Here is a 15,994-nt window from a genome sequence, read left to right on the forward strand (position 1 = left end):
GGTTTTCAGCCCTGAAAAAGGATAAAGATGGAAAATCATTTTAGAAAGTGACAATCAGGGCCCACCTCTGTGACCTGAAGCTGTAAGCATTCATGTTGGAGGTCACACTGTTGTTGCAGTATTAGTTATTTATGATATTATTGCAGTGTTGGTGATTTAATATCTGAAGTCTCTGTGCTTCAATGATGAGCATCAGCAACAAACATACAGGATCACTGGACTCATTTTTTCTGTTGGCTGTGAAGAATTTTGGAAAAACTTTATTGCTCTGCAAACATCTGACCCTGAAACACCAGCAGTGCACCAGCTGACCTCAGATCAGATCTGTACACAGATTATGTTTGAATTCATTTACTATTTATTACAGCAGCAAGTCTGCAGCCGAGAGAATAAAAGCCTTTAAACATGTAATGAATGATCTAATTATAACCCCTCAAACTATTCTAATCATAGATCGGTCTGTGGCCTCCGTGCTGTCCTTCAAACACATGAAACTTTATTAACACAGCAGCTGTTTCCTCTCGCACTCACTCTGCTGCTTTATCTGCCTCACATTCCCTCTGCGCTCTGTAATACTGCTGCTATATGAGTTTAATTATATGCTGTATTGTGTTGATGCTCTCATTTTGTGTTGTAATTGAATTCTGTTCGTTTTATATTTATTTGTATTATTTTATTTACACTTTATTGTGTTGCTATTTCCAGCATATCAGGTTGCAGTTTTTAAATAAAGTTTTATAAACAAGAAAACTTTATAAATAGAGTTTGCTGTGACTTTTGGCTAACAGTACTATATTAGTATTAATGTAGGTGTGATTGGATGATGCTCACCAGCTGCGACGACCAGCCTCCTCTGACACCACACCTAAGCTGCTACTCCACCCCTCCCATTCTGCAGAGCCACAAACCACGCCCCACCACGAACAGATGACCATAAAGTGTGACGTTGTTAAGGAGTGTTGCCATGGTCACCAGTGGACTGCTGCCCCCTTTTGGAACTTTGCTTTAAACTCCCCCCGTGTGTCTGATTTAAGGTATCCTCTGTGACACATTTGTACTGCTGGTGTCACAGTAGGGTCTTTCATGCACACTCAGCAGCTATGTTTATGTTTATTAGCACTTGTAGGAGCAGAGCTATAGATGCAGACTTCATGTTGTCCAGAAGATGATTAGACATCAGTCTGATCAGCAGAGACGCCCTCAGAGTCACGCTAACATCCCTGTTACCATATCCAACCATCAAGAAGACTCTGTACAACGAGGTCTTAGTGGTCCCGTGAAGGCCACACATCTCGTCATGGTCTCATCAAGTCCACACCTCCTTTTAGTCTTCTTTCTATTTGTTGGTGTTTTGGGGGCTTTGTACTCACTGGTCACTGGTCTGTGATTGTTTCCACCAGGTCCTCAGCTGGTCTCATTAGCAGTGAGTTCATATTAATCAGTTTTCTTGGAGATTGTTCCTGATAAGCAGCATGTGCTCTGTCGTACAGTAGTTTGTTTCTTCAGGATTGAGCCTGTGTCGTCTGTTCTGGGACAAAATGTGCTCTTTGTTCATTATGAGCTGAATCCAAACATGACAGTTAAAACAGTTCATTGGTTGAATGACCTTTTACACGTGTGCACATGGTTTGGATGAGCTTTATTCATAGATTGCAAATTTCTGTTTTCTCAGTCTATTTGATTTAATTCTGTTTTATTTAAAAATCCCAAAATCATAACAACACTTGGCTAAAAATGCTAAAATTACAGGTGATAATATTTCACATCAAATATTACAATGGCAGGTCGAGCAGGGTTGTTCCAGCTCAGCTCACACAAAAATATCATCTTTTACCTGGAAAATGATGTCATGTACAGCTTATAGTATCATCACTTTCATGTCAATGAATAAAATGTGTTTCATTTCTTAAAAGAACAAAAGATTATCAGATGTGATGAACAGTTTGGGAAGTGTAAACCTATAAGTATTCGCTCTTCCTTCTTTTCTTTGGTTTGGTCACAGAGCTCTGTCAGTGTCCATCTTTGGGTTTCTTCTACTGGACTTCTCGGTGTTGTTGTTTGAGTAGGTCTGGTTTTGAGCTTGTTAGAGGTGTTTCTGGGCTGTGTCTACACACTGAATGTTATTTTGTTGTTTCTGGGCTGTGTCTACACACTGAATGTTATTTTGTTGTTTCTGGGCTGTGTCTACGCGCTGGAGTAAAGGTTTTTTTGTTGCTTCGCTGCAGTCTTGTGTCTACTCGTTGCTACTCTGCTACAGTCCACGTCCACAGTTTTCAACATATAATGTTCAAATGTTCTGTCATGGTACAGGTCAAAGGTCATAGCAAATATAAAAAAATAGAAACTTTGTATATTTATCTTCAAACTTCACAACAATACACCAGGGCTTTGTCAAACGCTAGCTTGGCTAAACATTTGACCTTGACCTTCAAGGTCAAAGTTGACCTTGTAAAATGTGTTAATAAACCATATTGAGTAGTCTATCATGAAGGCCATGGAGAGAACTGAATCACAGATTTCGGGGAATCACAGTCCTTATTTTCTACAGTTGACAGGCTAACAAACCCTCCTGTGCCAGTGGCAGCTGAACTTCATTCAACCATGGCCTGCAATGACTCCTGCTGTTTAGATGTCCTGCCAACAGGTTTTTTCAAAAAGGTCTCAAAGACTTTAGAGTCAGACCTGTTACAGATCGTCAACTTTTCTTTATCATCAGGTGTGTTTCCAGAATCACTAAAAACTGCTGTAATCAAACCTATACTGAAAAAGGACAATCTTGACAAGACACAAATGAACAACTACAGGCCGATCTCAAATCTCCCGTTTTTAAGTAAGATCATTGAAAAAGCAGTTTCTCAACAGCTCAGTTACTTCTTAACACAGAATAACTGCTACGATGCCTTCCAGTCAGGTTTTAGACAGAACCACAGCACTGAAACCGCTCTGACCAAAGTGTGTCTGAATACAGACAGTGGAAAAATGTCAGTCCTAGTTTTACTGGATCTCAGTGCAGCATTTGATACAGTTGACCACAACATATTACTCAAACGACTGGAGAACTGGGCAGGTCTTTCAGGAACTGTACTAAACTGGTTCAAAACATACTTAGAAAACAGGAAATACTTTGTATCAATAGGTAACTTCACATCTGAGCAGACAAGTATCACATGTGGAGTTCCCCAAGGTTCCATCTTGGGACCCCTTCTGTTTAACATTTACATGCTCCCACTGGCACAGATTATAAACAACAACAAAATAAACTACCACAGCTATGCAGATGACACACAAATATATATCACAATGTCACCAGGAGACCGAGGCCATGTACAGGCTCTTGGTAAATGCATTGAGGAAATCAATGACTGGTTGTGCCACAATTTTCTCCAGCTAAACAAAAACAAAACTGAAGTAATAGTCTTTGGCGCCAAAGAAAAACGATTACAGGTCACCAGAGAACTTCAATCTATACATCTAAAAACCACAAACCAGGCGAGAAATTTGGGTGTAGTGATGGATGCAGACCTAAACTTAGAAAAACACATTAAGACAATAACAAAGTCAGCTTACTATCACCTCAAGAATATATCAAGGATAAAAGATCTGATGTCTCAACAGGACCTGGAAAAACTAGTCCATGCATTCATCTTTAGTAGGCTTGATTACTGTAACAGCATCTTTACAGGTCTACCTAAAAAATCAGTCAGACAACTACAGCTCATTCAGAACTCTGCTGCTCGAGTCCTCACTAAGACCAAAAAAGTGGACCACATCAGTCCAGCTCTGAGGTCCTTACACTGGCTGCCTGTCCGTCAGAGGATAGACTTTAAAGTTCTGATGCTGGCCTATAAAGCTCTGAATGGTTTAGGACCAAAATACATCAATGACCTCCTGACCCAGTATGAACCATCCAGATCCCTCAGGTCATCTGGATCCGGTCTTTTATCAGTTCCCAGAGTCAGAACCAGACACGGAGAAGCTGCATTCAGCTTTTATGCTCCTTATATCTGGAACAAACTCCCAGAAAGCCTCAGATCAGCTGAAACACTCAGTTTATTTAAATCCAGGTTGAAGACTCACCTGTTCTCAGCTGCATTTGAATAAAGCACCAAATCCACACTTTAAGCTTAAATTTCAAAACTTACATTAACTACTGATCTTATCTATTTCTGATTTTATCTGTTTTGATTTTATATACTGTTTTGTTTGTTTGTTTGTTAATTAGTTTGTTTGTTTGTTTGCTTGTTTTAATCAATTTTAAATCATGCTTTTTATCTGTTTTTGTTTCTAATGTCTCTGTAAAGCACTTTGAATCACCTTGTTGTTGAATTGTGCTATACAAATAAATTTGCCTTGCCATGAGCTCCAGACTGAGTCACTGACTGCATGTGATTTTCATTAGCATTAAAAATAATCCTCATATTTTAAATGATCTTAGTTTGTCCCGTGACCTTTGACCCTCTGCCTGTGTAAACCGTGTGTTTCTGTGTAGTTGGAGCTGAACACACTGATGTGTAAATGTGTTTAGAAGCTTCAGAGCTGTGATGTTCAGTCGTGATGAACTCTGATGGATTTAGATGATCAGCATCTGCAGTTGGTGATTATCTGATATTCATCGTATTTTACAGCCATATCTGTAAATCCAAACAGTCTTTGAATCCACTTCATGAGGAGATGATGGTTTGTTTGTTTTGTTGATGTTGTCAGTGCTGACATCAGCTCAATCATAAAACTGTGGACTCCTTCATGATCATCTGATCGACCCATGATCCTCACGTTCTCCTCCTGCAGGAGTTAAAGTTTATTATTAACTCCTCACTGAGGTTGTGTGAGGCAGGAGTCCAGCATGCATCAGCACTGCCAAAATGATCATCATGATTATTATGATCACAATTTAAATCAGGACGGATTTCAGTATAGATCATGATTATTGTGATTTTAGAGACTGACATGTTTTTATTGCAGTCTTATTATTATTTTATTCAGTCTGATGATAATCTGTAAAAACTCTCAGTGTGACTACACACAGAGATATTTGAACAGTTCAGAGAACACAGAGTCTCTCAGACCTCAGACTGGACTTTGGCTCAGGACCAGGACTTGTTCCCTCAGCAGGGCTGTGGCAGCTCAGCACACCAGCTGGTCGGACCCACATGTACTCTGATGGAGCTCAGACCTGTAAATGTTTTACAATAAAGAGCTCAGAGGGAAACATCAGACAGGTGTGCTGATTCTTCCACTGACACAGGACAGATCTGATAATGATGACACAAAAGTTCCCCAAAACAAACAAAGAGTTTTATTCGTTTTATCCAATCAAACGTTTAGAAAACATTAAAAAAAATCATTGAAAAACAAAAGCAAAAAAGATTACACACACACACACACACACACAGACACACACACACACACACACACACACACACACACAGACACACACAGAGACACACACACACACACACAGACACACACACAGACACACACACACACACACAGACACACACACACACACACACACACACACACACACACAGAGAGAGACACACACACAGACACACACACAGACACACACACACACACACACACACACAGACACAGACACACACAGACACACACACGCACACGCACACGCACACACACACACACACGCACACACACACAGACACACACACACACACACGCACACACACAGACACACACACACACACACGCACACACGCACACACGCACGCACACACACGCACGCACACACATGCACACACATGCACACACACACACGCACACACGCACACACGCACACACGCACACACACATGCACACACATGCACACACACACACACACACACACACACACAGACACACACACACACACACACACACACAGTTTCTCTTACAGGAAGCAGGTTTGAGTGAAACTGAGTTTGTTAATCCTCAGATGAAGGAAACTCAGCTTTTGGTCCCAGTAAGAAGGATAACTTGAACAGGGTCAGTTACCATGGCAACAGATGACACGCATCCAGAAAGCCATGACTCCTGATCTTTAGTACAAACATGTAAAGAGTGTGAAGGAGAGCATGTAGGAGGAAAAGGAATGAACAACGATGGTCTGTGGACGATCAGCAGCAGCTCAAACTGAGACCAGCAGAGGGCGCTGTCGGCTCATCTCAGGCTCAGCGGTGCAGCGGGTCCACACCAATCAGAGACTGTGGATTGGCAGTCAGAGGACCTCTGTGCTAAAGAGCCTGCAGCCTCCATCAGTGTGAGAGTGTGTTAGAGTGCAGCACGGTGCTGAAACCTGCACAGGTGACAACAGGAAACTCAGAGTTACTGAACCTGCTTCCTGAGCAGATGTTACTGTGTGCACAGGTGACAGCTAACAGCTGTATTTTAAACAGACTAAAGCACAGGCAGCATGAAGAAGAGGAGCAGAGGAAGGATGAAGGTCCATCAGGCCCAGGGTGTCCTCAGCTTCCTGTTCAGAGACAAACATGATGTCAGCTCCTCACAGCAGCCCGTCTGATCTTAATGACCTTACAGTACCATAAGTAAAATGTGTTCACAGTAGATCACACACTCACAGTTAAAAACCACAAACTGCTCCTCAATAAAAGCAGAAGTATCAATAAAATAATAATATGCAACCATGAATTAATTAAAAGCTTGTCTGTACAGAAATGCCTTCAGCTGCTTTTTAAAGACACTCAGTGGATTCAGCGTAAACACAGCGGGGGAGACGACCTTGGTGCCGCTGCCTGAAAAGCACAATCCACTGGTGTTTTGAACAGAGTACGTGGGACCAACAGTGACCTCTGACCTGAAGGCCTAAGTGTTTATTCTAAAGAGCTCATCAGGGTGAGTGTGAGATTATAATATTATTTTATGCCATGTTAGACCCCTAATTAAAGATTGTGAATTATTATGTAGTTTTAGTTTGCATTATTCTCCTGAATTAGAAGAAGCTGATAACTATTGCATTAGTTAAACTGATTTGCATTAAAGTAGACTGCTGATTTATTGTGAATGAATGATATTGTTTTATGATGCATTATACTGCTGAGTTATAAGAAATACTGTTTGCAGAAAGTCATCGCCTTATTTGTCTGATTAGAAGAGAACATGCTGGAGTTTTCTGCCCCATCTCAGCAGGAGCAGATAAACAGGGAGCCAAGGTCGTAGCTTAGGCGCTGTGTGAGAGAAAGCATGTGAATGTTTAGGCTTTTTATGATAAGGTGGAGGCACCAGAGGCTATAAGAGTTTGATCAATGCTCCACCATTTTGAGATCAGAGGCTGTCTGCATACAGTGTCCATCTCCCACGCGTGTGATCATTAAAATCATCGTTTGACTCAACCCGGCCGGACCAGTGTTGTTATTGTGGTTTTTCCTCTTGTATCCATCCCCAATATTTGAATCCGTAACATTGCTCAGCTAGCCTGCCTGTAGTCCAGCTGTTTCACTCACTGAAACATCTGAAGCTTTATCAAACCAAAAGTTCTCTTAAAGGAGCAGCTGAGAGCAACCAAAATGGAAACATCTGGCCTCAGACTGCAGCAGCTGGGCTCCTTGTTGTGATGAAAAATAAAACATATGAAGTCAATGTGACAGAGGTCGTACCATTTGCTTCATTTTGCTTTTTGCAGTAGAAAAGAAGTGGAACTAGAACCAAGAGCAGAACCAGAAGAACCACAGGAACCAGGCCTGCTATGAGTGCAGTGAGAAAGGAGGTGAGACCCTGAGGAGGTGATGAAGCAGTGTCAGCAGAAGAGTTCACAGGAGGAGTGGAGTCTGAGCTCCTGTGCTGAGGAGGATCTGCAGGAGAGATGATGCAGACGGTTCAGTCATTTTATCAGCAGGTCATGTCTGTAAACAGGAAGTGATGTCACTGTTCTGACCTCTGACCCTCAGAAAGCTCTGAGGAGACGATCCAAATGCTTCAGTAGCACAAGAGTAGAGACCTTCATCAGCCTGTTTGACCCTTCTGATGACGAGCTCTGCTGCTGTTCCAGCTCCAACATGACGTCCATTAAAGTAGAAATAAGCAGCAGCTGTGTCACCGCTCCTCTCTCTGCAACGCAGTGTGACATTACTTCCTGTCCACACAGGAAGTGCAGGAATCTCCAGGATCACACCTTTATCTGACAACAGAAACACAAACAGAGCAGAGTCAAGAGCTCCTCTCAGACGAGCTGCTTCCTGTCTGAATGAGCACCTTGCTGACTTCCACAGTCACAGTCTCACACTCTCAGCTCACTGACAGACATGTATCCAACATCTGGAAACATCTGCACAGAGACACAGCTGCAACATCTCCCTGTCTCTACCTGAAACACTGATGGACACTTCATCGCTCTGCTGTCCAGATGAGTTCTCACAGAAGTAACTTCCATCAGAGGAGACGGAGCGATCCAGAACACAGGAGGAACCATGAACCCTCCCAAAGCCTGCAGCTGCTCCACAGTCCTCAGTGAGTCCTCCGCTGGTCCTCTTCACTGTCCATCCATCAGCTGTCTGTCCATCATCAACACAACTCAGAGACACTGAAGAAGATCCTCTGAAGACCTGCTGAAGGTTTGGACTGACAGACAGAGACACTGGAGGACACACACACACACACACACACACACACACACACACACACACACACACACAGTAAGTGTATTTGTGTTCTTGTTGGAGTCTCACTGATCGTTTTCACTTCCATCTCCTCACCTGCAGAAACAGTCGGTGCAGACAGCAGCAGCACACACACACCTGCAACAGGAGGACAGAGGTCAGTAGAGGTCAGAGGTCATTAGTTACTACGGACAAGTTACCCCTGGAACGGTCATCAGAGGGAATTTAGTATTTGCATGAGCCATTCTTCTTTCAAGCTCAGAAGTGTTGGATGTCATTTTATTGTGTAGTTTGTATTTTTTATATTAAGCTAGAAAGAGAATAATTTATCTTTCAAACTACAGCAGTTAGTCTCCTCATTAAAATAAAAACTTTATGCTGATGAATTTTGCGGTGAACAGTGTCTGTGCTGATCTTGACAGGACGTTTGGAGCTCCGCATTTTACGTGACTTTTACACACCAATTGCCTCGAGACTCGATGACTGTATTCTGTGACTGTATATGGTCTTATACTTCCGGGATGAGCTGCTGTGGTTACTAAATGTTTCCTCTGTGAAATAATTTCACTTAGAGCCAACTGTGGAAAATTTAGAATCTGTCTGTGGAGGTTCTCAGTCATCCAGTTTATTGACATCCAGCAACACACCCAGACACGAACTGGTTCACCCGAAAGACAAAACGCCAAAACACAGACTTAACAATGTGGTGTATGCTGTACAGTGCAGCGAGGAATGCCCAGACCTCTACATTGGAGAGACCAAACAGCCACTTCAAAAGTGCATGGCACAACACAGAAGAGCCACCTCCACAGGACAAGAGTCAGCAGTCCATCTGCATGTAAAGGACAAAGGTCACTCTTTGAGGATGCCAATGTTCACATTTTGGACAGAGAGGACAGATGGTTTGAAAGAGGCAACATTTAGAATAAAATAGAATAAAAAAGATTTTTCCAAACCGACGTGTTATGATCCTGTTACAGTTCTAGACTCGCATTCACTGAGCTCTTTAGAAAGATCCATTCTTTGACTAATGTTTCTAAAAGCAGTCTGCATGGCAGCTGCTGCGTTGTATACACCTGTGGTCATGAGATTAAAAACACCTGATTTCACTGATTAATGCTACTCAAACCCAGGCCAGCTGCTCTCAGCAATGCGAAATATGCCAACAGAGCTAAGCCTGCCCCGGGCTGCAATTAAGCACCAAAATTGGAGAAGGCATAGACAGGGGATAAGCTAACATATGAAACTGGAAATGACCGCCGTGTATTCAATTTATTTCAACAAAGTAACTTCTGATTACCACCTATATAAACAGTAACTGTAAAGGAATGCAGTTACCCATATTTTGTATTTTAAATACGTAACACCGGTACATGTATTCTTTTACTTCCCAACACTGGGCAGATGATATCATGGATAAATGAGTAGATGAACGTTTGACTCACCGAGGAGCAGAGAGGCAGACGGGGTCTTCATGGTGTCTGAATGCTTTAAGTCTGAGCAGCGTAGACGTCTTCAGCTTCACAACTTCCCTGTTAACACTTTCACTGTCTGAGCAAACGCTCCACTGATGAGAAGCACACCCACACAGTGGGTAAGTTTCAACAATATTTGCATTGTGTATTTACTCAGTTTGTATTTGTCTAATATGATATTTGTTTCATGATTGGAAATAATAAAAGTGACAAAGATGCACAGATTAGGAGAAAGATGGCCCTGCGAGGGAGTCTAATGTGTTCATAGTCTGAGTAAGAGTGTGTTATTGTAATTCATTAACTGTAAAGTGACCAGGGGACGGGCTGGAGGAATAAAGCTCATGTTCAGTAGTTCAACTTCACATGGACCGAAACTGCTCTGGTGCTGAGAGGTTCTGACCCTGATGGACTGCAGCCTCCTGCCTGAGGGAAGCAGCTCAGGAAGTTTCTCTTTGAGGGAGGGAGGTTGGGGAGGTCAGCAGTAATATGTCCTACCTCCGTCCTTGAAGCCCACGTGGAGGGAGAGCAGACTGCAGGTGATCATCTTTCAGTCTGCAGGTGGTGAGGATGGATTCACTGATGAAGGAGTAGTTGTAACATTGACCACAGGAAGTTCATTATATGCTGTGCTTTTGTGATGAGGGTGCTGATGATAGCGGTCACTCTGATCCTGGAGACAGACAACAACTGTTCAGAAAGACTTCAGTGTCTGATGGACTCTGTGTCTCTGTAGAGGCTGAAACATACACGTCCCTCTAGTTCTTCTACTTCTCTGTACAGTTGCTCACATTCATTCCAACACTTTCAGCAATCTGCCTCCAGGATTTCTCATATCTGTGAGTCTTTATATTCTTTATATTAAAACTCTGATTATTACTCTTCATCTTTGAAGTTCTCTCACTGATCGATTCAAAAAAAGGAGTCGACTGTATGGAACAGACCAATCACAATATTCAAAAACTGCGACAACACAACGAGGTTCACCTCAAGTTACAGCGCAGGAAACAGGACATCTCTCAGTAAGCTGTGTGGTTAGCATGTAGCTGTGCTATAGAGAAGAAGCAGAGGTAGAACTCCCATGAACCTTTGCAGACTGAAGGAGAGCCGTTAGCTTTTATTATTTAATCTTTATTTCCACAGGTAGTCCTGCTGAGACTCAGTGTCTCATTTCTAAGATAGACCTGGTTCACCTGAACGCTGGTGCTGTAGTTGGAGTGCAGCTGTTTAGCATCTCTCATTGGCTCATGACCACAGGTGGAGATACAGACTGACAGATTGTTGTGGGATTTCTCTTTAGCTTATTGTCCTTTAATGTATTGTCTTGATGAAATGCTTTCATGTTACTTAGTTTAGTACGTCTGGTTCACACCTCATTCACGCTGGGAAACAGACGGTGAGAAACTGGTGAATGTCTCCCAGGAGACGGAGACTTGACCCCAGAGTGGGGGAGATTCACACAGGTGATAGAGAGTTTTTCTGTTTAGAGCTAAGGTGTGAACTGTAGAAGCCTTTTGTTCTGTGACTGTGTTTAAAGGGACCTGAACTGTTCATTGTCAGAGACGACTCTCAGTGCCCGCTGACTGACGTCTCTCCTCATGCATGAGAAATAAAGTGTTGGGTTTTAACTGCTCATCGTGTCTGCAGGCTTTGTTAATAAATTTCCACAACACAGATCGATGTTGCTTTCACACTCTCTCATTACTTAAATTGAATACCATCCATCCATCCATTCGCTTCCACTTATCCTTTTCAGGGTCGTGGGCGGCGCTGGAGCCTATCCCAGCTGTCATAGGGCGAAAGGCGGGGTACACCCTGGACAGGTCGCCAGTCTGTCGCAGGGCCAACACACAGGGACAGACAACCATTCGCACTCACATTCATTCGGACATTCACACCTAGTGACAAAAATTAAATTGAATACAATAATTAAAAAAACTCATTTTCTGCCGTTTCCAAACGTTTTCTACATTTTACACCTGAACACATGGTTTAGATGATCTTTGATCATAAATTCTAATGTCTTCTTATGTCCTCTCACTCACCTCTAGTCACTTCATATGATACCCCCAGAGCCCAGATTTGACCTCTTCTATGGCCCCAGAACCATTTTTTAACCTTTATGAAATACTTGTATTTCTCTGAAGCACCAGTGTCAGAAGTTTAATAGTTTTTCTTAGAAGGTCACAAAGACAGTAGCAGATGATCTAAAGGGCAAACAGAGAAGAACAAAGACAGCAGCACAGAGCTGAGCTGATCTTATCAAGACTGTCACGTACTGTGTGACTACAGCTCATCCCACCGAGGCGTGTACCTGCTTTCATAACGTGTGTTTAAATGTGCATGTTAATGATGCTTCAGCCTCAGCAGAAGTGACCGCAGAGACAGAGACTCAGATCTCTGACTGTGTAGTGGAAACATGAACCACAGCTGTGAGTGTGTGTGGTATTCAAGATGGCGCCGGTGAGGTCGGCTGCCGTCACGACTGCTCCGACCACTTTTTCTTTGTCTTTGTTTTTTAAGTTAGTTTTCAGAAAAAAAAAGTGTTGTACAGTTATTTCATTTTTAACCTTAATTTTTTATATTTTATTCCTTCCTGGTTAAATTTACCCTTTTTAATTTTTCATATTTATTTCCTATCTTATTCATAGCCTTTTCCTTTTTTTTTTTTCTTTAGGTCACGAGCAGTTGTCCAAGCATTTCACTGCATATCGTACTGTGTATGACTGTGTACGTGACAAATAAAATTTGAATTTGAATTTGAAACCGTCAGACTGTCACGAACACTGACAGACTGAGAGATTTAGCTCAGAGCACTGTGGTCTGCTAACATACATTATCACAGGACACTGAGATAATCAACCACTGTTAGCTCTTCTTATTAAAGTCTGTGAAGAAATAATGTTATCAGGTCTGAACCTCAAACTCTTGATTATCATCTGTTCTTTAACCCTGCACATGCCTTTGAGGATGAGCTCCTTTATTTTTTTTTGCTTTAAAGTCACAGGGCCCCCCATCCCCCAGCAGGGGCCTGACAGAGCCAGGGGCGGCCAGGCACTGTCAAGCAACCTCCTGGAGTGAGCCAGTACACACCTGAGCACCCAGCCCCAAACACCGAGAACCACCAATCTAAGTCACCCAATAATCAAACTGAAGGGGAGGCTGGAAGGTTACATTTCAGACCCTTTGAGAATTCTTCACATATCCAGCTCCAACACCTGTAATGGTCCCTGTGCCTGCTCAGCTGACTCGGTATGGCTACAAGTGTTTTGTTTATGTTTTGCTCCTCTCGCTCTCCTCCCACGCCCCCACGCTCTACCAGGGCGGAGTCATGGTGATTCCTGCCCCTGGCTCCGGCACCTGCGAACGATCCTCTAATCAACGCTCTCGCTACTTAAGGCGGCTGCTGGGAATGCTTCATTGCCGGATTATTGTGTCATCACTAGTCTCATGCTTGAGTTTCCGGTGTGCTGTGACTTAACCTGCTCTCTTCTCCCTGTGCCAGACTCTACCTGCCAGCTTGAGGATCGCTGCTAATGTGAGCGTGAGGCCAGTGTGAAAGAGCTGAGCCAGAGCGTTTGGAGGAGGATCGCTGTAGTGCTGACTCACCTGTTCAACATGCCAGAGGAAGCTCATATACACACGGAGCTCTGACAACATGACTCATGATATCAGCTCAGTGTAAAACATTTCAACAACTTCTTTAAGATGTTTGGCAAAAATGGTCTGTCACTTTTATCTAAAGGAGGCTTTTTTTTTATCACACATGCTAATATCACCCTTAAATTTGACCCAAAATGCACTTTGTGAAGGTGGATTCAAAAGATCAGGGTACCAACGTTCATATATGTATCTACATCACAGATATTAAATGTTTTCCCACTAGATCATGGATCTATGTCTGATGGTATTGGTGCAGTTTCTAACAGAGCTTAAACATGTTTTTCAGGTCATAATTTAATAAAATGCTGGAACATAGTTAAAGCACCACATTTAGACCCACCTGTGTGCACTTGAAGGGCCTGACACTCTTTTCTACAGAGGCCACATCAGAGCAATAATATACTGGTTTACAGGGTCAGAGCGAGAGGAAGGATATTAATACAACTCTGAGCCTGTAGATGATAACATCCATTACTGTGTATCAGGGCTGGACTGGGACAAAAAATCAGCCCGGGCATTTTGACTAGAGACCGGCCCACCAGGTATTCTAGGAAAAACCATAAATCCTTTGAATGAAAACAAACGCTGTTGTCACAGTGATGTACACTGTCTTGTTGGTATATATGTATCAGTCTAATAATAATAATAATAAACATCTCTGTTGCTTGTTGCACATCTCTGTTGCTTGTGGGGCTCGCACACAAGAATTTCACTCGCATGTGCTGTGCCAGTGTGCCTGCACATGTGATGTGACAATAAAAGTGATTTGATTTGATTTGATTTGATAAACTTAAACCTACACCATCCTCCCTATTCTGGTATTCTAACAGTACCAGAAAGTAGACTGCTGGTCGAGTTAACCTCCTGAACTATCTACAACACATGGTGAAAACCTGAAATTAAGACAGAAGACTAGAGGCGAGACATGATCATTACTGATTACTGATGACAGATTTAGATATATATAAACCATTCATTTGCCACATCAATAATGGCAACCTTTAAAAAGTGAAAGGAGACAGAAAGAATAAAAGAAATTTACACACAGTACTGGTACAGTATCTAGAAAATGTGGGAAAATACTGGCATCATATACAGTACTTAGCTACTTCTGAAGAAATTATGTTGGGACCCTAAAAAAAATTACTATGTACAATAATGGATTTCTATACATTTTACATCAGATGAAAACGTTTGTTTTAAGATTCAGATTATTATTTGTTGAAGTGAGAAATTTTAAATGAGAATAAGAAAGTATTTCTTTGTGCCCCCCTCTCCCTGTTAATGCCCTACCTGCCCCCCTGGAAAAACTTTGCTAGACCCGCCCCTGCACAGTTACCAGCTGTCAGCTACTTAGAAAAGGATCCTGGTGTTATTGTCTTGATAAACTGAGCAGATATTTGAGGTTTACACAGCTACATTCTCGCCTGAAAACATGTTAAACATTTATTTTGTGACCCAGAAAGAATAATAAGAGTAATATTAAAACTAACTAGCTGCCGCCATTGTTGGAAACTGAGCTGGGCTGCGCTATGAATTCTCGGACAGCTTCTTCTTCTTCGGGGTTTAACGGCAGCTGGCATCCTTGTACATGCAGTGCTGCCATCTTCTGTTTCAGTCCGTTATTACACTCTTAAATCCTGCTACTTATTCCTGCGTCTTTTGTGATCTTACAAAGCTTCAAACCACGCGTCGACTATTAAATCAGTCGTCGACGATTTTGATAGTCGACTAATCGTGGCAGCCCTAGTGAGAACCATGAAACTGTTTTTGATAGAAACCCAACAAAGAACAGATCCAGATGGGGGGACAAAATGGTTTCAGGACATTTCTCAAATAAAAATGATTTTATCTTCATCTGCTGTTCTTAATAAAGCCAAAATACAACATGTGCTACATTAAAAAACACATCAGTGAATGAAACTAAAGGAATCCGTCCCACCAGGTGCTAACACAGTCTCTTTCATCCTGAAAGTTAATTTTAACACCCTGTTCCTGCTCTAGGAGCTGAGCTCTCAGACTCTCAAGCCATGCAGCAGGTCATGGTTACATGTCCTGTACCCTTGATCACCTCTGCCTGTGATCCTCAGAGCCACTATCTTCACTAAACTAGACTCAGACATAATTATCATCTTGTATCACAGCAAGCGATTAACAGACACGCTGGTCCACAGTGTGGATTCTACGCTTTTAGGGGTGTGTATTGGTAAGAATCTGGCGATACAATATCTATCATAATACAGGGGAGAC

At 42.3% G+C, this 15,994-nt stretch overlaps 1 protein-coding gene across 1 annotated transcript; it reads right to left on the reverse strand.

Moving 5' to 3' along the window:
• Nucleotides 1–6,291: 6,291 nt before the first annotated feature.
• Nucleotides 6,292–10,144, reverse strand: LOC143416768 (uncharacterized). Its single transcript, XM_076882334.1, has 6 exons — nucleotides 10,055–10,144; nucleotides 8,706–8,747; nucleotides 8,318–8,587; nucleotides 7,889–8,131; nucleotides 7,611–7,805; nucleotides 6,292–6,469 (listed from the first exon to the last, which is right to left on the reverse strand). Exons 1-6 carry the CDS (start codon nucleotides 10,083–10,085, stop codon nucleotides 6,462–6,464), a joined length of 789 nt encoding a protein of 262 aa, XP_076738449.1. The 5' UTR covers nucleotides 10,086–10,144; the 3' UTR covers nucleotides 6,292–6,461.
• Nucleotides 10,145–15,994: the final 5,850 nt, after the last annotated feature.

Source organism: Maylandia zebra, linkage group LG3, assembly GCF_041146795.1.
Source record: "Maylandia zebra isolate NMK-2024a linkage group LG3, Mzebra_GT3a, whole genome shotgun sequence".
Lineage (NCBI taxonomy): Eukaryota > Metazoa > Chordata > Actinopteri > Cichliformes > Cichlidae > Maylandia > Maylandia zebra.